Source organism: Aristolochia californica, unplaced genomic scaffold, assembly GCF_029961685.1.
Source record: "Aristolochia californica isolate CCGP_79_NKW_82.1479 unplaced genomic scaffold, dmAriCali1.0.hap1 SCAF_1, whole genome shotgun sequence".
In the NCBI taxonomy this organism is placed as follows: Eukaryota; Viridiplantae; Streptophyta; class Magnoliopsida; order Piperales; family Aristolochiaceae; genus Aristolochia; species Aristolochia californica.
In genome coordinates, this window is record NW_027181770.1 from 607,569 (window position 1) to 627,425 (window position 19,857).

Below are 19,857 nucleotides of genomic sequence, written 5' to 3' on the forward strand. Positions count from 1 at the left end.
ACTTATCTACTAATTAATTAAAACGTACTGTAAATTATATAGTACTGTTGATGACGTTTTCTCTAGATTGTTGCTCTCTTTTGAAGTACAGGTAGCACTTACTCCATCCCAACATTAAAAAGAAAAATAAGCTTGAAATAAGAACATTACAAAATTATCAAGTTAATCTTGGCTATATTAACTTGTATACCACTTCAGTAAGGACGCTCCAATGGAAACACAACTTGACGTAGGGATTTACGAAAGAATGACGAAGACGGATTTCCCATATAACGTCTCCTACCTATAGCCTACAGAGAGCTGCTGGGCTTTTTCAACTTGTAACAAACATGCGAACCACTTTCGCCTTTTATATGAGTGAGCCAGCTCGCCGTTGTGGACCAAGGGAACCGACCCGATCCGAAAACCTTGTCTTTAGGTTTCGGGTTTCATTCCGTGGGTTGGGGGATGGAGCCGCCAAAAGATAGGCCAAATATACATCAACTTTACAAAAAGAGGAGTCAGATTTAAATTAACTTTACGGGGATAAACCGGAGATGGGTCCGGTTTAAATTGAGTTTACATGTCAAATAGAACTGAGGGGCATCAGAATGCGATGGCCAATAAATAAATATATATACATTAATTAAGATTAAGTTTTTATTTTTTTATTTTTTTATTTTTTTATTTCGAAGTTTCAGTTAGAGGTTTCCTTCGTTAGTGCCGCCTTCTCATGGCTCTCGCTCTTCCACGCCCCAGGTTGAAGGTCCCAGCCATAAGCATCGGTCTTCCCTTTTTCGTCCCCTCTATCAATCCGAATTCCACCAAAATCCAAGCCACAACCTCGTCTTTCTTGCTCCTTTTTAGATGATTCACTTCTGAAAGTCCTAGTCCTACTTATTTTTCTCGGATGATCGTGACAAACATCAGGTACTTTGTCAGCTTCCTCTCTCTCTCTCGCTCTTCTAGTTTTTTTTCCTTTTCAAAATTGTGTCCGTCCGGATTTTTTTTAAATTGAGATGGATTGATTCTCCAATTTAGATCCCTTTCTCTCTGCTTAATAGTACTTAGCAGCTTGTGAGATCTACGAGTTCTCCAATTCGATTCTCATTTTTCCAGTCGTTTGATCAGCCTGTTACCTTCAAACTTTTGGCGTTTTCTGCTCTGCTATTTTTTTTTTTTGCGCTGTTTCCGTTGTTACAATTGTACTTGATTTCAACTTATCAATATTCCAGCCGCCGTTTAGAATAATTTTTTCTTCTAAACTTGAGAGCTTATTGATTTGACAGATGATCTATTTGGTTGATCCCGCTCAAATTAACCTCACGCTTATTGCATTCCGTAGTTTGGATCGACTTTATGGTCTTTTTAGGTGGAAATTAGGCTCTTTGAGCTGGAAACTCTGATAATTTTGGTGGTTCTGGTTCTTTTTTATAGAAGCTGTGGGACTACTGATCGGCACGCAAACTAGGGCTCATGCTGCCAGCCACGCAGGGTTTACGTACTGTTGCTAACTAGCCAATAAATTTATCGAGGGATTTCAAATGAGATATCCGGTGCTTCAGACCTCAAGACTGCACAAGACTCGTCCTTTGCCATGGGAAATCATGTGAATAACTTCTCTCTGCAAACAGGTGAAGAATTTTCACTGGATTTCCTAAAGGATCGCATCTCTTCCAGGAAAGCGGATAGAGGTCATGATCATTTAGTGGGGCCTCTTGGTTTCAACCAGAATCTTCACCCGGCCTATGAGGATTTCTCACATCTTGGACACAGAGGAGCAGGTGCTGTACATTGTTCTGATGTTTCAACTTTCTTAGGAGCAGCAGGTCCAGCTATGTGGGTTGGTGAAAAAGGTTGTTCTAGTACGCAAACACATCACAGTCGGAAATTATCCAATAATTGTTTAGAAGAAATTAATGTTGATCTTGGTTATTCAACCAGTGAATCGGGAAAGTCAGATAGTTCTTCCAAATTGAAGTTCCTATGCAGCTTTGGAGGGAAGATTTTGCCTCGACCAAGTGATGGGAAACTTAGATATGTAGGTGGTGAAACTCGGATCATAAGCATTCGGGTGAATCTCTCATTAAAGGAGTTTATGAAGAAAACTCTAGCAATATACAGTCAACCACATATGATCAAATACCAGCTTCCTGGAGAGGATCTCGATGCCCTAATATCAGTCTCCTCAGATGAGGATCTTCTTAATATGATGGAAGAATATCAGGGGCTCTTGAAGGTTGATGGGTCTCATAGACTTCGGATTTTCCTTATCTCAGAGAATGACCCTGAAGCTTTTGATTCAAGAGAATCACAAAACAACCCCGAATACAATTATGTGGTTGCTGTTAATGGAATATTTAGTCCACATAAAAGCTCAAGTGGGCACAGCTTGGCTAGCCAAGTTGGCCTTGTTCTAGATAGTGCTCCCATCTTTCAAAGAGACTCCCCTTCTTTATATCCTTTGGAGGCTAATGATGTGACCGGAATGTTCCCTCTTGCCCAACCTCAGTTTCTTATCAATGCTAGGTCTTCTCCCACCCATTCTCCTCCGTTCTCACCTGTTCGCATTCATCGATCTAACTCTCGAAATGCTCTAAAGCAGGCCTACGAGGATCAGTCCTGTCATGGAAGTTGTAACAATAATAGTGCCTTTGCACCACTTCAGAAACCAGACTGTTATGTTTTAGACACTGGTTGTTGTCAACATGGGGAATTGGGAGTTCATCAAGCTAATAGACAGATGGATGCAAAATCACCAGTTAAATCACGGGCAGCACATTTTAACACCAGAACACACAGCAGGGAGTTTGTCCCTTCAGCTCTTGGGCGTGTTGGTAGTGACATAGAAGGGTATCCTTTTCCTGAAAAACCTTTGCTTAACGAGAGGACATTCCACTTTGAGAAATTTCCAAGGCAGATGGAGGATTCTCTGGGTCAATTGCAATCTAATGATTCATATGGGTCTTATCAGGGGATGCCACATGTTCTTTCAGATTCACTTCTGCAAGAGCAAGATGGCAGGTCTGCTTATTGTTTGCAACAAGAAAGTCCAGAAAATGTACAGTTTGCATTTTCTACTGGCCCATCACCTTTACTGCAGAATAATGTACAAGGAGGTGCTATGCGATCTGAAATGAATGCCGAATTTTTGGATCCATTGGTTCAACATCCTGAACATTCAGACCCAAATGATACATTTAAATATAGTGTCCCTTATACGGAGGTGTGTGGAAATGAAAAGAAGGCTAGAGGAACCGCTGTCCTGCCCCAGAACCATTACAAGAATTTTGGAACTGCAACAGGAACACATGAGAGGGATGAGAGAGAAAAGAAGAACAATAATCCTACTGCACTTTCTGCACATTCAAGCAGATCATCTGGCATTGACCACCATTCCATGAATGGTCCTGGCTCACATGTACAGGCAATCATGGATCCCATCTCACCTGTTGCTTATGACGGTAATGCAGATTTCCTTAAGGATGAGCCATTTCAGATGGAGATGACCACAAATGAGTTTCCAGGCGTTAGGGAAGCAACAATGAGTGATCAGCTGCACAGGTCAGGAAATCAACTAAGAGGCAATAATGAAAACGAGGCAACTGTTGCATCTCTGTACTCTTTTCCATTGTCCAAGAATACTGCCTGTATTGTCAGCACAAGCAACACAAAGCATGACCAAGAAGTCAGACCTGTTAATTTTGTTAATTTGTCCCCACGTCCTCTAAATCCTGTTGACTTGAACACAGATAATTCAACCTCTTGGTCCTTATTTCAGAATCAAGTGATGGATGAAACTCGCAGAAGAGAAGCTTCTCTTCATGACAAGAACCATGTACAATTTACGTCTCCAATGGTTGCAGCTGTTACTTTGGGGGGAAATAATTGTGACCTTTCTGATGCAAAACATGCAAATTCGGTCCAGGCTGGGCCCATAAATAGTTCTGATGAGAAAATTCAAGTCATTGTTGAAGACGTAATTAATAATATGCCTTCTGGTGTTCACCCTCTCCCTTCTATAATACCTCATGCAGATCTTAGGACAATTGATGATGAACAGAATAATCCTAATTCCTTGCCAAAAGTCATTGTTGCAGAAAGCTTGTCACCTGAAATTCTATCTGAGGTGATTACTGTAATTGTTTAAGCTAGATTATTGTTTACATTTCTTTAATATTGTTTTTCCTAGGTCAGAGTGTTGTTACTTGTACCAGGATGCTAGAAATGAGGATAGCGAAGCTGATGAATGTATTAATGATGCTGCAATAGCAGAAAAGGAAGCTGGAATCTATGGTCTGCAGGTTAGAAAATAGTCTCATGGTTTCCACTAAATTTGGATTTGAGATCTCTCATTTCCAGTTTTTAAAATTTGTTCAGTTGCAGAAGTTTATTTATCTCACTATAAGCATTAGGTAGCATTAATTCCTTCAAGGTTACATGATTTATTGAGGGAAAGTAGGCTTGGCTCAAGTCCAACCAATCTTAGCTACACTCAACTTTTTCTTCTTGTTCTCTCTACTTGTTTTAATATTTCCTGGTTTCATGTACCTAGATCAGAATTGCTGACTCCGTTGCTAAGAACGGGATTTCCCTTCAATCCCTTATTATCATAGGCCCCCGCTAGTTTAGGTTGTTCTGTTTTTTTTTGGCTTTTGTCTTAATATAATCTCACCTTTCTTAAAAAAAAATTTGCTTTTTCTTCTGGTAAAAAATTGTACTATTTACAAGAATGCCATTTATCTTAGTATATCTGTAACAATCTCATCATCTCTAATTATCATTAAAGTTAATAAGAAATACAAAAAAAACTCAAATGAACATGAATCATGATTACATGGGATGAGAAATAAATGTAGAATAAGGTTAAATCAAGTTCTAAGGCATATAATTTAAGTTTGATGGTTAAATTAAGAACTCGGTGCACCTAGCTTAGATGGACTTAGGTCCATACTCCTTTTTTCCTTATTCGTAGTGTGCTATTATCATTCAGAAAACAACAAAGAAATAAGGCTCAGAAGGTTTGTAAATGATTATGAAATTATTGTTATAGGTTACATGAAAAAGAAATACAAAAAAGTTATCTCATTTATAGTGCATTGTTACTGTGATTATTTTATGTTGAAAAAAAAACCAAAAAAATGTAACATGATAATAACTTGCTCATAATGCATTCTGACTACTGTTGTTTTTCATGTCATCATCAGTATTAGTTTGCCTGTGCTGTATATCAGAAGATAATTGAGATTTCTCCTTTATAATTTTGCATGTAAATTGGATAAACATGGCATCAAGCAACTGTACGTAAAGTTTAGTGCTTGGTTCTTCTTCTGTTGGTTCACTATTCTGCATTTGAACTTTTGAGCCAATGTGTGGAGCAGGATGTTACCTTAGGGCAAAAGGTCTAAGTCCCACTTCCTTGCATATAGCTAGACACATTCCATCATTTTACTGAAATGGATGATGTCCTATTTATACCTAGCTAAACGTTTCAGATGCTGATGCACAGATAATAAAGAATGCTGATCTGGAGGAACTTCGGGAACTAGGCTCTGGTACATTTGGTACAGTTTATCATGGGAAGTGGCGAGGCACTGACGTTGCCATTAAACGAATAAAAAGAAGCTGCTTTGCAGGGCGATTATCTGAACAAGATCGGTTGGTGGGTCCACGAATCTCTTATGGATCCCCCTTTTTGTCTGCATTTTGCCTGAGATAAACCGTTTCTGTAATTGGATATCTATCTATAAAGTCAGCATGACATAAAAATAGTTCCACAATTTGGTATTGTAACGGATCTTGTCTATTACTTCATTCAAAAAAATAAAATAAAAAAATAACTGATCTTGTTTCTGCAGATGAAGGACTTTTGGAGTGAAGCACAGATTCTCTCTAAGCTTCACCATCCAAATGTGGTAGCTTTCTATGGGGTGGTTCCAGATGGAGCTGGTGGGACATTAGCTACTGTGACTGAATTCATGGTAAATGGATCTCTCAGACATGTACTTGTACAGAAGGACAAGTAAGTTAACTGATTTTTTTCCTCCTTTATTCTCGTATTTAACTTTTAAAATATTTTAATTATTAGAATCCGATTTTTTCCTTCGTTATTCTCTTGCATGTCTTTAAAATTCTTTAATTACTGGAATCTGCTTTTTTTGTCCTTCATTATTCTCGCATAACATTTAAAAATCCTGTTATTATTGTACTCTGTTTTTTTTTCTTGTCAGGGCTCTTGATCATCGAAAAAGGCTTCTAATTGCAATGGATGCAGCTTTTGGAATGGAATACTTACACTTCAAGAACATTGTTCATTTTGATCTGAAATGTGACAATTTGCTTGTAAATATGAGGGATTCCCAGCGACCAATATGCAAGGTAAATCTCATTTTAATCAATCTCATATGGAAGCAAATTGTTACTCAATTAACTGTCAAAATGGATTTTAACAGCAAAAATGTCAAGGGTTCGTAATGTATCATAAGTTCAAGCCCCACATCTTCTTGCATATCTATGCTAATCAATTTGAAACAAACACAAAAAGTCACAGATCTGATGGAAGGACTGTCAATTGCATTCTCAGGTTGGAGATTTTGGGTTATCAAGAATTAAACACAATACTCTGGTTTCGGGTGGTGTAAGAGGGACCCTTCCATGGATGGCTCCAGAACTATTGAATGGTAGTAGCAGCCGTGTCTCTGAGAAGGTGAGCCTATTCTCTGCTTTTCTTTAGTTATAGTAGCAACGATTTTAACCCAAATGTACTGGCTTTTAATAGGTTGATGTGTTCTCATTTGGAATTGCAATGTGGGAGATCCTTACAGGAGAGGAACCTTATGCTGATATGCATTGTGGTGCGATCATAGGTAAGATTGTTACTCTTAACATTTTGGCACTAAGACCATATCAGTGCACTGGATTCAGAATATAGACTTGACCAATGACAATTGCATGCGATTATATGTGGATTGTAGTGCTTTTAAAAATGGGCAAAACATCTAGTTAATGATCTACTAAAACTTCGTAAGAATTCTTAGAAGCAGAGGGAAAGGAAATAAGATAGTTATTAATTGGAACCCTTCTGTAATAAGATGGCATTAATTGTAGATAGAGTTTATTGACATATATCTTGATGTGTATTGGACATTTGGCTCAATGGCCACATTAGGGGTTTCATTGTGAGATCTTGGGTTCAAGTTTTACCCAGGTATGGGTTCAACATTCAAAAAAGGATGCCTCTATATTAGAAGACCTTTTTACTAATTTTAGGAATAGTGTTGAATCGCGACTAGGAAAGTTGACTTGCCATTGGAGGTGTTGGTTTGTGTGGGGGGTATAGCAGAATTGCCCCTTGTATTCTGGGCAATTCCCCCTCGAGTCCAGCCTTTGGACCCGAGGGACTTGCCCTATTTGACTCAGAATTTTGAGAGCTGATTCAGTTTCCAAGTTCAAGTAGGTAACCTGTGCAACTATATTAGCCTTCTATTTAAGCAATTTTTCTCATGTTAGGAGAACTAGTTATTATTAACAAATTAATTATGTACAAAAGCTTATTTTATTTGTTGAAAAGGTGATGATTTTTATTAGCCAAATGGCAAACGGAACTTGGTGGGTAGGTGTGGTGGGGGTTGTTTCAGATGGTAAGGATCTTAGATGATTGACTTTATAGCCATGCTTGGCTGCTATCAATCTTAATAAATTTCCTAAATCCTTCCACAATCCTCAGGACCAGGAGCTCCATAGGCAAGTTACAAATTTGGATCGGGTTTCCGTGAACCTTAGTAGAGGCTAACGGAGTCAATCCCAAACTCTGAGTGAAGGTTGGGGGGAAGCTACATGTGGCACAAGTTGAGAAACCAATCGTGAATCATCATTGATTGAAGGGACATAAAGCACTCATACTCATCATCTCCTACTTAAGGGACAGTCAAAAGAAATGACAGCTCTAAATTTCTTCAAACCCATTCATCCAAGACTTAAATCTTCAAAAGATTCAAAACAATCTTCCGAATAATAGAGCACTGAAAAGCCTTCCTTTGACCAGAGTTTTAGTGACATTTAAGAGCATTCCATCTATCCTTTGAACCTCTTTAAAGTTGTTCTTGCTGAGACACCATATGAGATGTGAACAAATCATCTCACATCCATGGATTCACCAACCTTCGCATCATAATATAGATTGCACCCCGAATACAAGGTCACTGCTTTCAATCAACGAGTCATCCACCAGTCCCACTGCCAGAGGAAGCAGGCATTCCTTTAAGAGTCTCAGCAAAATACTTCCACATAACTCCTCAAATGACATCTCCACTTTGTATGGGCGAGCAGTAATCTGGTTTGGCATTCCACTGGTATCCTTATGATGCTGAAGCAGAAACTGAAGCCCCCACACCACAACAACCTTCCTTTGGGGTAGTGATCAAAATCACCCATAATTGCTTGACACCGTTGGATAAAAAACCTCTGATTTCATCGGAGCACTGATGAAGCAGGTTCATCAACCAGTTCTGACAAAAAATTTCATTACTTTTATCCACTACCAAATGTTGCCTTGTCGAAGAAGATTTTTGAGTTCATAAGTGGAAACAGAAGGCCGGATTCTCAAACCCAAACCAGCACCACCCACCCCCGCACGCACACGCTTTTTTTCTCTTCTGGTTACTTTCTTGTTCCCATTCTTCTCTCACTGCTTTCCTTCTCTTCTTTACTCTGATTTCCAAATCCTAGCTGCACCATATCACAACCTTTTAATCTTTTTTTTTTCTCTCACATCAAAGCATGAAGCCCCAAGATGTTACGTTATACAAGTTAAAATGATATAAAGTGCTATGTTAATAATAATAATAATAATTAACTATAATTAGAAAAATAAGAGGGAATGCCATTGTTTAAGCTGCATACAGTCTATTTGAATTGGTACAGATGTCTAGAATTGGATGGAAGTACAATTTAAGTGGGGGTGAGACTCACAATAGTTGTTTGGAGTCATGCACCGATCACCTCATAGTAGCTGCATCTATGCTGCTGCATGGCACATGTTTTTTGTTTCTGGGCTCACTGAAAGATGCAGAGTTGGTATTTTTGTTACTTTGCTGATCGCATAAAATGGCCAAACAATGATTTTGGCAGAAGAGAGCTTTTCTTATTTTGAGACATTGCTTCCCAGAAGAACGGAACATCTTTTGTATAAACACTAAATGTAAGTTTTGTGGTTTGCACAATGTCATAGATGTTAATTTTTCTTTTGTCTGAACAATGAAGGGGGGATTGTGAACAACACTCTTAGACCACCAATTCCAGAACGCTGTGACCCAGGGTGGAGAAAGCTAATGGCAGAGTGCTGGTCACCAGATCCTTCAGCTCGTCCATCATTCTCTGAGATTACTTGCAGGCTGCGCACGATGTCTATGGCCCTACAGACAAAAGGACAGAGTCCAACTTCAAACAGGTCATAGTTCTTCCCAAATTTTGGGTTCAAAGATACAGCTGCATAGTGAAGTGTTTGCAGGACATACTACTTCCTTGGAGAGTTAAATTTGCTACCTCTTGGGTAGAGAATACTAGCTTCTGAAAATAGGTTGTACTAATAAGAAAAGAAGAAAGCTAAAAGTGCCCCCTACCTATTGGTTGTTTGGGCTGTTAATTATCTATTATTTAATTCTTTACTATCATACTATATATCTGTAAAGTACCCATCATATGACAAGCTCTTCTGCTCTGTAAATCCTGTCTTGGCAATTCACTGCCCTGTTATTTTTAAACTTCCTGGTCCGGTCTTCGACTCAACCGAGCAGATCTGTTTTTCTAACGAGGGTATCTCTCTGAGAAAAAGGTTTGCAGCCAATCTGTACACAAAGTGGTACAGCGTGCACATTTTAAGGAAAATTGTGACACAGATCAAACCTGCGACACCATGAAAATATATGTACAGTTTTCAGAACGTAATTAAAAGATAAAATAAACAATATCATTGATTTATTATGTCAATTGAGGTAGAGTAAGTCTTAATTCTAACGCACAAACATGTTTAGTTTATATATGATTTATTCGGCAACGTATTGCGATTCATGAAACCATACTCTTGTAGGCCACTCCACCCCGTCCGAGCCAAAACTATTGCAGCAGCAGCGCAATGTAGAGCTAATCTGTCTTCTTCGAATTTACATTTGCTAGTTACGAATTCGTATCCACCAAATGTAACAAAGTTAAGTTGTTAAAACTTCGATATATAATATACAATTACAAATAGCTGAAGATAGTGAATTGGTTCCCGTTAATCAATGTAACAAACATCATGGATCTCGCATACCACTGGTTCAGATTATAGAATTAGCCTCTAAAATCGTTATAAAGGTAAATCACCTTTCTCAGTCTCCCCAGCTTTAGTGTTATTTGCATCAGGGAAGCGTCTTAGCACCTGGTTCAAGTAGAAAATGTAAGAATTAACCACGAACACAAACTACTAGTAGTTATAGATATCAACTGCTTTGTACTAGGGTACTTACTACCTCATATAAACGCCACGACACATAGGCATCAGTGGCTGCATACATGAGCTGGTCACTTGATAACTTATCTGCTTCCCAATTTCCCAGTCTCACTCTGTTGGGCTTGTCTAGCTGCAACAAAAACTAATTAGTGCTGAAGACAATCCACATATAGATGCTATAAGTCTCATCAGTAAAGTACAAAAACCAAATGGATCCACTGTGCCCATTGCTTACACTTATTTTCACTAGTTTCACTCAAAAATTGTTGTTTCAGACTCTCAAAGAAGACCTTTTTGGGATAAGAGAAGAAACCTGCATGCTTGTAATTGTCTCAAGTAGAGCAGCGAGGCTCCAAGTCCTGGGGATTCCTCCAAGCTTCACATTTGCTAGATGACCCAGATCTTCCAAGTCTTTAGTGGAAACATTGTAGTCCCTCAAGAGCTTTGCAGCATCCCCACCTATACAAACACCGACCTTTGAACATGCAAGTCAGTTGCTGTTAGGGAGGAGTTCGATACTATTGATTTTAAGAGTTTACTCACCTTAATAGATCTATTGTCTTCCAGTAATGATTGGAGAACAGGTGGTATCCCAGAGTGATGGATGTGCATCACATGACAGACATCTGTGCCCATGCATATCTGAATAACTGCCGTTTTTCTCTGTGCTGCACCTGGAGCATTTCAGGTTACGCTATGTTACTCAACTACCATCATAGAAAAAGAACACCCAGGATCTGGTGCCTCTAACAAAATAATTGTCGTGCGCTTTCATCTATGCTGCTTTGTGAAAATCACTAGGACACTGTTTTGTTTCCTTGGAGAAAAAAAATCCTTTATTTTGATTTTTTTTTGTGTGTGAAAATAGTGACAGAGAGAGAAAAGGATTACAGAAAGTATCGTGAGAAGGAAAAAAAACACATAAAAGAAAAGGAACCAAAAGAGGCCCAACCTAACTTCACAGGTTGCTCTAGCTATTCCTGCCTTCAAATTAACCACAGAGAGCGTTGCAAAAGAAAAAGATGAGCATGTAATGATAGAAAATTTTCTTCAACAAAACAACGATAGAAAACTTGATCATGGATAATAACATAAAAGGTGAAAATTGATAACAATTTATATTGGTTGTTACTCATTTTCAGGCTTCTATATGCCTAGATAATAGCTCCTCCCAAGTCATGAAACATTTGTTGCAGGATTTCAAGTTCATTCACGTAGATCTTTACTAAATGCATGAAACTAATCAATTTGAGGTCAGAACGCTATCAGGCACAGAGCAATGAAATGAAGGCGATAAGTAAACCTCTTTTCCAGATTATGGAGATAAACCTCGAGTAAATACAGGTTTCCACTCCATATCAAATCCAAGAGAAATGCGATCAAATTCTTCTCTCTTGGTTTCAATAATGCCCAAAATCTCTTCCGTAGCTTTCTCAACTTCAGCTGACGTCTTACTGTAAACGATCCGGCCTCCAAATTTTATTGCAGGGAATCTTGCCTTTGGATTACCTGCAACATGAACGAACTTGAGAGATTGTGGAGAGCAACTTAAGACACATCGACAAAAGTATGAAAGCTTAAGATATCCAGAATCACAGGCGCATTAGGCTGGGTCAGCTAGAGGACTTGATGCCGAGAGCGTCTCACAAAGTATCACTGCCAGAATGCTAGAATAAAAAAATATTTTTTTATAAATATCACTCGCCACTTAATTCAGCATTAAAATTAGTATAATTTTCCCTTACAAACTAAAAAGTTACATGTTTAAGACTTGAAAAGATCAGCCATTAGTTTTCCATTAAAATCAGTAACTAGTAACAATTGTACAGAAAAGAAAAAAGTCGAATTGAAAAAATTCCAGAGCAAGGCAAAAGGTGGACGTCTGAACACTTTGGTAACCAGATTAGGCGTGAATTCCAAACCTCATACGCCATTCACATCACAAAGAAGAGAGACTTGAGAAAGAGATTGAAGCGTGGGAAAAAAACTGCGCACAAGACGCTGTCGACCGAGAGAAATGCCATTTCGGGAGTTCAAGATTTCCAGTTTTTTTTTTTTTGTCTAACGGAAATAAATCAAAAGAAAAGGTTGCAGTCTGATACATCTATCAGTATTACCTCGGCAGGACGGAGGTGGAACAAGATTCCAGTAGTGGCCACTCGAGCGAGACGAAGCAGTGATTGGAACATCGGAGCATTCCCTTCCTGAATACTGCCTCCTATTGACGACCGCGTAGGAGGATGATTCTCCGGCCTCAGATGATTGTAGCGATCTTGTCGCCCAGTTTGGCAAGCGACGCCGGCCATCCCGAGGCGTAAGATCTGTTTCCGGAGAAGCCTTTAGGCGCTTAGATGAGGAGAATTCGGATTGGGATTCAGATTTAGAGAGAGAGTAAGATGCTTCGATGGCTTCGAGTTCCGCCTCGTCGATGGGATCCCATTCAGGAAATTCTTGATCGGCTTCCATTTTTCGCCGATTGCTGATTCAGCAGAGGTGGTCCTGTCGCGGAGAGTCCAGTAATATTCTGTAGCTACAAAGGGCGGGGAACAAAAGCTTGATCTGTGACTGCATGATCCCCGGTAAAGGCATTTTAGCGGGAACAAAGAAGATTTATGGGAATCGAGTCTGATACTCTGGTCATTGCCGAACCCTTTTTTTTTTTTTTTCTTTTTAGATGCGTTCGCGATGTTCTCTGACACTTCGGAATTTCCTTTTTTAAGGAAAAAATGAATTATATAATTTAAAATAAATGATTAGATTTCATTGGCAGCTTATAATACCAAATCCCTTTAGCATCAATCAGTAAACAGCAAAAAATACATTCATCGAAACATAAAATTGGGAGCGGGGGAGAAAAGGCTGGAAAGATAACGTGCAGACAACTATGTGGCTGAAATCACTTTAGCCGAGTACTAGCTACTACTAAAAAATCATTTGCAGCAGCAAGCCAGGATTTCAACTGATGTCAGATTTACAAATTGGACAGGATTTCCTTCTTTTCAGCCATGGATCGATGCACTGACAATCCAAAAAGGAAAAGGAAAAAAAAAACACTTAGAAGTTTGTTAAATAAGATAAAGAAAAAGAAAAAAAGAATGAGAACTGATCATTACGTCTTTGTGAAATTTATGTAAGCAAGGTAGATGGCGAATTGTATCACCAGCAGCAGGAGTCTCCAGGCAGATCGTGCATGCTTCCTCAAAGTTACTGGTCTACCACGCGACAAGAAAAAGGAAAAAAGAAAACCAAATTAGTAAGAACAGGCTACTTTTCGAAATCAATGTATTGGATCAAGTAAAAATATATATAAAAAAAAAAGGAAATAGGTGATAGACACCTGAACTTTTGACTCTGGCAAGCTATTAATTTGGTTAACTGATGCACCACCATGTTGATGGTTGTTTTCATCAAGAGCCAATAGCATCTCATAGTCATCTCTGCAAATAAAAGAAAAAATTAGCAAGAGGTATCTTGCCACAGACGTTTTTCAGTCACATGGGATGTCAAAGCTAAGGCCATATCAATTACTGAACAAAAGAGAACAAGAACTCTTCTCAGGATTTCTTAAACAGAAAGCCAGAACAAGAAATGCATAAATTAAAAAAAATAGCTGTCAAAACTAAGAGGACTCCTAAGGTCAAGGGAAAACTTGTTAAAAAATCCATAGTAAGTCGGTGGACAGCAAGAGTTTAATCTTCAGAAAAAATAAAAAGTTCACATATCCATGGACACAGAGGGTGATATTTTTGAAAATCACAATCAAGAATATCAACAAGATTCTTGTTAAGTATAGAAACTAAATTTACAATACTACATCATGGAACAATTATAAATGTGTGTGTGTATATATATATATATAAACACATATAGAGAAAAAGAGAGAAGGTGGAAACTTCAATTTCTTACACATTAAAATCACGATGAACTTGAAAAAGATGACCACTCAATGCCATTGCATTATCTGCCGGTTCCAGTGCTTCCAACAACTGAAGTCTCTGCATGATAAGAAAAATGCTTTGAACTGTTAAAAGCAAAACACAAAACAAACTTAAACCCATATGTTTAAACTATGGGATGAAGTAGAGAAATTTCTTAAGTGAGCATTAAAAGGCATAAAAGAACAACTGAAGTCACTGGGTGAAACAATAATCTAGATGACCAAAAGCAAAACAAACAAAACAGACTTAAACCCATATGTTGAATCTATGGCATGAAGAAGAGAAATTTCTTAAGTGAGGGTTAAATATCATAAAAGAATATCCAACAATTTATGGAAGAATTGTAAAACCAGAAATGATTGCTTGATCCACAAATGCAATGCTTCTTACCGATTTTTGGACCTAACAGGATCTAACATAACAATAGATGGAATACAAAAAAAGCAACAAATCTAATATCTAATAAATGGAAAAACCTTTTTTTTCCAGAAAATCGTGGCTACAATGTTAATGATACTATAATGAAACGGATTTCAGGTTACTTATATGATTTCCTGTAATAGTCACAAAGGCATCCAAAGAATATGTAGAATGGCAGGTGATTGCACAATATGAAAAAAAAAATCTGGATTTCAGGATAACAAACCCAAACAGGTAAAAATCAAAGAGCAGAAAACAAGTTTGCTGGTCATAGCAGCAAGAAAATTCTAAAAACATAGCAACAAAAAGTCATCATATAATTGCAAATTATTTAGCACCCAAAGCTTTATCCATAATAGCTTATAGCTCAACTTTCTTGTAGGATTTACACCGAGACATACATGACCAGACAAAAAAAAACACCATTACAACACATTTTTATAATTGGAATTTTATTACTTATTTTATCGGAAATGACAGGAACAGGTGTAATGAACAGGGAAAAATATACAGAGAGCTCACTCACAAAAAATAAATAAATAAATAAATAAAAAGAACTTTAACGACCACAACATGAGCAATTTTATGACAAAAGAATGTCATGCAGATAATATCAAATAAAAGAGTAAGATTGTGTGGCCATTACCTCCTCCATATCCATACTAGAAGGAAAAGGAAAACCACTTCCACCAGAGGATGTAGGGGGGTGATGACCACGAAAGCTTCTTCTCAGTTGTGCCATTCTGGTAGAGGTGGGTGCTCGACCACGACTGGATGATCGTACAGAAGAATTTCGCAAAGATCGTGGCCCACTCTGATATAAATGTGCCATTGACAAATCTCTCTGTAAAAAGGACACTGATATATCAAGCAATTCATTCAAAAGATAGCTGATTAAGTTTCAGAAAAAAACAAAAAGAAAAAAAATATTAGCTGGTTATTATGAACTTGATAAAGACTCAAAACCACATAATCTAAATGCATTTGTAGCACATAACTTCTAACTATAGATATCACTCATTGACCTACTAGAAAGTTCAGAAGTGAGCTATTCGATAAAAGGAGAACAGGAAACTCTGTCATGCAGAAAAGGGTGACGGAATTTGCATAATAGTGAGAAGGCACCCCTCAACAGAGCTTATATGTTCCTCAATTCCACATGGGTTTTCCTTTTATGAAACTTCAGTAGGCTAAAGAACCCTAATCCTCCTAGAAGGTACACCTTGTTGATTTCACTGACATATTCTTTGCTTCTGCTCAGATGTTAAACGGTCAACTTACACGATGTGACCAGCGGCGATTTCCAACTGAAGTAGCATGGGAATCTTCCTCACGTTGCAATGACCATGCTATATTTGCATCTATCTGTTAGTTAAAGGAGAAATTGTATAAAAAAATAACTCCAAAAATCTTAACATGTAGGAAAACAAGACATCCTTGGACAAGAATAGATTCAAGGACAAATCAAATGCTATGCTGTTCCTATAGCATGAATGGAATCCAACTTTTATCATTCTTCTGGACCATCAAATTGACATCCAAATTGTAAAATATAGCAGTCTAAATTAAAATTCAACCCAGAAAGGATTAACCAAATTCAAGGTATAGAAGAAAACACTGAGAACCAAATTTGGAATGACAAGTTGCCCAATCAGATCAGACTGAGAAGCGGTTACACTTTCAGCAACCAAATCAATCTAAATCAACTGAGATAGGACACAAGACATGTTCCATCAAACCATTCCTTAAAGTTAACAAGAAAAGTTAAATAATTGACTAGATGCGCTAAACCAGCTTCAGTACCAACAATATATATAAAAAAAAAAAAGGGAAACAAGCAAAAGCCTCTACCTCTCCAACTTCTGGCATTTCATTATAGAATTCCTCTTGAAGTTGACGAGCCATTTCCTCATCAGCTTCAACTTGTCTAGCTCTAGTAATTGACACATCATTAACTATGTCATCTGTGTGAACAGAAGTGTTACCCTGAGCTTCAGGAGAAGACAACTTATCTACTTCTATGATTGACCCCACTCGATGATGTACAGAATTGCAAGTCCTGCTTGCAAGCATATTAGAGGACCTTTTGGGCAACTGAAATAATGAATTATCCCGGTCATCTGTCACTGAACCAGAGCATTCACCAAGAGGATTTTGCAAAGATGTAGATTTCTTTGCTCGTTTCATTAGCGTCCGAACTCCTATGTTTCTTTTTCTCTCCAGATTTGACACAGACAAGATGCTAGATGACGGTTGAACAGGACATTGGCTACTAGCAGGATGCTCAAGAATGACTGAATCCTCATTATTTATCTTTAAAAATTCAATTTCACCCTCTGTATTTCCTTCATTCCCACCTAATGAACTACTTTTGTCAATAGAATTAGTCTCCTGAGATGCTGGCAAGGATGTCTTTTTTGAACGATTACGTGTGGTTCTCCAACCACCTATGCCTTCAGCAAATTTGAAAATATCATCTTCCTCAAACACAAATAAATCTCTGGAAAAGAAACCAAAGAGTCACAATTAAAGCTTCCACAGATGCAATTTGGATATAAATTAATCAAATAAAACAACAAAAACAGAAGGTTGCTAATTGATAAGAGTTCATTTAGGGCAAAATTTAAACCAGATGTGCTCATGTTTGGTTATAATGAGGAGAAATTGGAGAGAAAATTATGGCTTTGCCCTACCTGATTGGAAAAGATCTAGTTCTACTACCACATTCATTTGTTGACACATCAACCATGACTCCTTTGCCTTTCTCTCTGCCAGCGCAGTTGCCCCCAAAGCTTGGATTAGTTCGATCTGAAGGTCTCCCACCTCCATCCTGTATATCATTAGCTTCACTCTTGCCCTTGTCTTGGGATGAGCTCGTGATTTTTGCAATATTATAGGGAGAGATACACCCATTACGCACCAGCCTTCTCTGTCCAGTCCTCCTTGGTGGGGTATGAGACTGCAACAACATCAAACCATCTCGTCCATTTTTATATTGAGGACCAGAGCACGGACTAACACCTTGCCCATTATCCTTGTACCATAATCCTCTATTAGGTTCCAGATGATCTTCACCAGCACCAGCTCCATCATGAATGACAGATACATCTCTTCTCAGGGAAAATTTGGGGATTTTAACAGAAGGAGCAGCATTAGCCGGCATAAAAGTGCCATCAGCTGCTTGTGTTCTGCAGTGTTGCTCTGTTTGGAATGCATCAATTGGACCCAATCCCATGCTTGATGCTCCAGGCACAAGATTACGGATCCTGCCAAGGGAATAACCCTTTTCAGACTTTCTGGACTCAAACTGTCCCTTGAAATTGAAAAAATCATCGGGCACATTCTTCCCCATACTAGAACTGCTCCTGCCAAGAAGCATTCCTTTTCCAACCACTCCACTTTTAGTCGAACTGCTATTATTGGACATGCTTTTCTTGTTTACATTGATCACTTTTCCTCTAATTTCCTTACTCTTATCCTTATCATTCAAGCCAAAAACTTCAGTCACATCAGGAGAACTGTGTGAACAAGAAGGTTGTATTTTATATGATCGATTGTCCACCTCCTTAAGAATTCTACCACCAAAAACCTTTGCTCCAGGTTGATCCTTCTCCGGCTTCTTATGTCCATCAGAAATCCCAGGCCTAGTTTCATTGACAATTTGGAGGCCAGATAGACGATTAGGATACCATCTTTTGCTGTTCCTGCAACCGGCATTCACCCTTTGCATGCCATTTAATGTTTTGACGAGCCCATTATCCAATATTACCTTACTGATATTACCATCAAAAGAAGCATTAGTCTTCTTTGAAGCCAATCTATCTGGGGTATCAGGAACTTCCATTATCTGATCGATCTCCATATTCTCCATACTCTCCATACTCTGCACATAATTATTTGAGATTTCCAACAATTAACAGCTGGCAAGAAATAAATTCAATCCAAGATTAGAACCACCAGAGAAAGTCTGGCGGACAAACCTAAAAAGCCTGAAAAAACAGTATAGTTTGCTAAGTCTAAGAACAATCTATAAAAGAATTTACCAAGAGGATCCTGGTACTCAAGATCGAAATAAAAAAAACGAGTAGAAATTCCACCCATCCACTTGTTATGACATTTTGAGATAAACTAAATAAATAACCTATACAAAAGAGGCCGTCGCATTCTTTCTTCAGCAAAGAGAGACAAGACAGGGAAGAAATTCGAAAAGGACGCCCAGCATTGCACTTCACAACGAACGAAATACTTTATATTTAAATAAATAAATAAAAGAACAGGTCTCGCAAAGCTCCATGATGACAGCCCAATTTCAGGGAGCCTACATGCTAAAGAAAATAAAATCCAAGCAGCTAATGAAACTAAAACCAACACCTTGTCATATAAAAATCTGCTACAAAATTCTCACTAAAGAGAAGCAAACCCAAAATCAGATTGTAGATAGATTGAGTACTTTTGTGACTTCAATGGCACGACACCGAAAAAGGGCACAAAAAAATCGCACCAAAGAGAACGATATTACCTTCGTGCCGTTTTGACGCTCAATGATATCTAACGCTGCGAGAAACTCTGAAATAGAATCAACAGCAGAGACGTCCAAAGAGGAAGGAACCATACATGGAAAGCCCGGTCTTTTGAGTCCGCCTCTGTCTCAGGATCGCATTGCAGAATTGATTCGGGCGTCTACGGGCAGCCATGATCCTCCGTCGCTCGTGCGCTTGTTTACCAAGGATACGGTTGGCGCACTATAGCGGACAGGTAATGCACAAAGAAATTTAAGTTGATCCGTCGATTGACGCGAGAAGGGGAGTCGACGGCCTAGGTTTTTTTATAAATAATTGAGAATTGAGACCAGGAGGTTGGGGTAGAAAAAACACATGGAAAGAGAAGCCTCTCCCTTTCCATCTCTTCTCCTATTCTATTTCTTTTTGTAACGACGGCCGCTTATCCTCCCAGAGTCCCAATAAGGAAGACTCCTGCCCAGCCCACGTTTTATTTAAAATAAAATTATTTATTTATTTATTTATTTAAAAA

General features: G+C 38.3%; 3 protein-coding genes across 6 annotated transcripts; 1 reads left to right on the forward strand and 2 right to left on the reverse strand.

The window, feature by feature from the left end:
• The first annotated feature begins 739 nt into the window (after positions 1–739).
• LOC137956418 (uncharacterized) lies at positions 740–9,632 on the forward strand. Of its 2 annotated transcripts, none has more exons than XM_068803945.1 (9): positions 740–909; positions 1,269–4,108; positions 4,197–4,283; positions 5,489–5,641; positions 5,838–6,001; positions 6,210–6,357; positions 6,563–6,685; positions 6,758–6,845; positions 9,241–9,632. In XM_068803945.1, the coding sequence occupies exons 2-9, from the start codon at positions 1,577–1,579 to the stop codon at positions 9,432–9,434; spliced, it is 3,489 nt and encodes a 1,162-aa protein (XP_068660046.1). In that variant the 5' UTR covers positions 740–909; positions 1,269–1,576; the 3' UTR covers positions 9,435–9,632. The 2 variants fall into 2 exon arrangements, with proteins under 2 accessions (XP_068660046.1, XP_068660124.1); XM_068804023.1 differs by having other exon boundaries at positions 1,417–4,108.
• A 601-nt stretch (positions 9,633–10,233) lies between these two features.
• LOC137956757 (3'-5' exonuclease) lies at positions 10,234–13,164 on the reverse strand. Its single transcript, XM_068804404.1, has 6 exons — positions 12,586–13,164; positions 11,798–11,977; positions 11,012–11,142; positions 10,782–10,943; positions 10,488–10,598; positions 10,234–10,396 (listed from the first exon to the last, which is right to left on the reverse strand). Exons 1-6 carry the CDS (start codon positions 12,932–12,934, stop codon positions 10,325–10,327), a joined length of 1,005 nt encoding a protein of 334 aa, XP_068660505.1. The 5' UTR covers positions 12,935–13,164; the 3' UTR covers positions 10,234–10,324.
• Positions 13,165–13,199: 35 nt separating this feature from the next.
• LOC137956553 (uncharacterized) lies at positions 13,200–19,630 on the reverse strand. Of its 3 annotated transcripts, none has more exons than XM_068804287.1 (9): positions 19,441–19,630; positions 17,520–18,709; positions 16,678–17,326; positions 16,108–16,191; positions 15,473–15,670; positions 14,375–14,463; positions 13,806–13,905; positions 13,582–13,680; positions 13,200–13,486 (listed from the first exon to the last, which is right to left on the reverse strand). In XM_068804287.1, exons 2-9 carry the CDS (start codon positions 18,704–18,706, stop codon positions 13,424–13,426), a joined length of 2,469 nt encoding a protein of 822 aa, XP_068660388.1. In that variant the 5' UTR covers positions 18,707–18,709; positions 19,441–19,630; the 3' UTR covers positions 13,200–13,423. The 3 variants fall into 3 exon arrangements, with proteins under 3 accessions (XP_068660388.1, XP_068660233.1, XP_068660309.1); XM_068804132.1 differs by having other exon boundaries at positions 19,346–19,630; XM_068804208.1 differs by lacking the exon at positions 16,108–16,191 and having other exon boundaries at positions 19,346–19,630.
• Between the last annotated feature and the right edge of the window lie 227 nt (positions 19,631–19,857).

What these genes read in the sequence shown, in the direction of transcription:
- LOC137956418 (XM_068803945.1), top strand. Translation starts at nt 1,577, where the DNA reads ATGGGAAATCATGTGAATAACTTCTCTCTGCAAACAGGTGAAGAATTT. An exon ending in TATCTGAACAAGATCGGTTG is followed by an intron (nt 5,642 to 5,837) that starts GTGGGTCCACGA and finishes TTGTTTCTGCAG; the next exon opens with ATGAAGGACTTTTGGAGTGA. An exon ending in GCAGCCGTGTCTCTGAGAAG is followed by an intron (nt 6,686 to 6,757) that starts GTGAGCCTATTC and finishes GGCTTTTAATAG; the next exon opens with GTTGATGTGTTCTCATTTGG.
- LOC137956757 (XM_068804404.1), bottom strand. Translation starts at nt 12,934, where the DNA reads ATGGAAGCCGATCAAGAATTTCCTGAATGGGATCCCATCGACGAGGCG. An exon ending in GAAACCTGTATTTACTCGAG is followed by an intron (nt 11,143 to 11,797) that starts GTTTATCTCCAT and finishes GAAATGCTCCAG; the next exon opens with GTGCAGCACAGAGAAAAACG. An exon ending in AGACAATTACAAGCATGCAG is followed by an intron (nt 10,599 to 10,781) that starts GTTTCTTCTCTT and finishes TTTTTGTTGCAG; the next exon opens with CTAGACAAGCCCAACAGAGT.
- LOC137956553 (XM_068804132.1), bottom strand. Translation starts at nt 19,438, where the DNA reads ATGGTTCCTTCCTCTTTGGACGTCTCTGCTGTTGATTCTATTTCAGAG. An exon ending in AAATGCCAGAAGTTGGAGAG is followed by an intron (nt 16,192 to 16,677) that starts GTAGAGGCTTTT and finishes TTTAACTAACAG; the next exon opens with ATAGATGCAAATATAGCATG. An exon ending in ATCGCCGCTGGTCACATCGT is followed by an intron (nt 15,671 to 16,107) that starts GTAAGTTGACCG and finishes TCCTTTTTACAG; the next exon opens with AGAGATTTGTCAATGGCACA.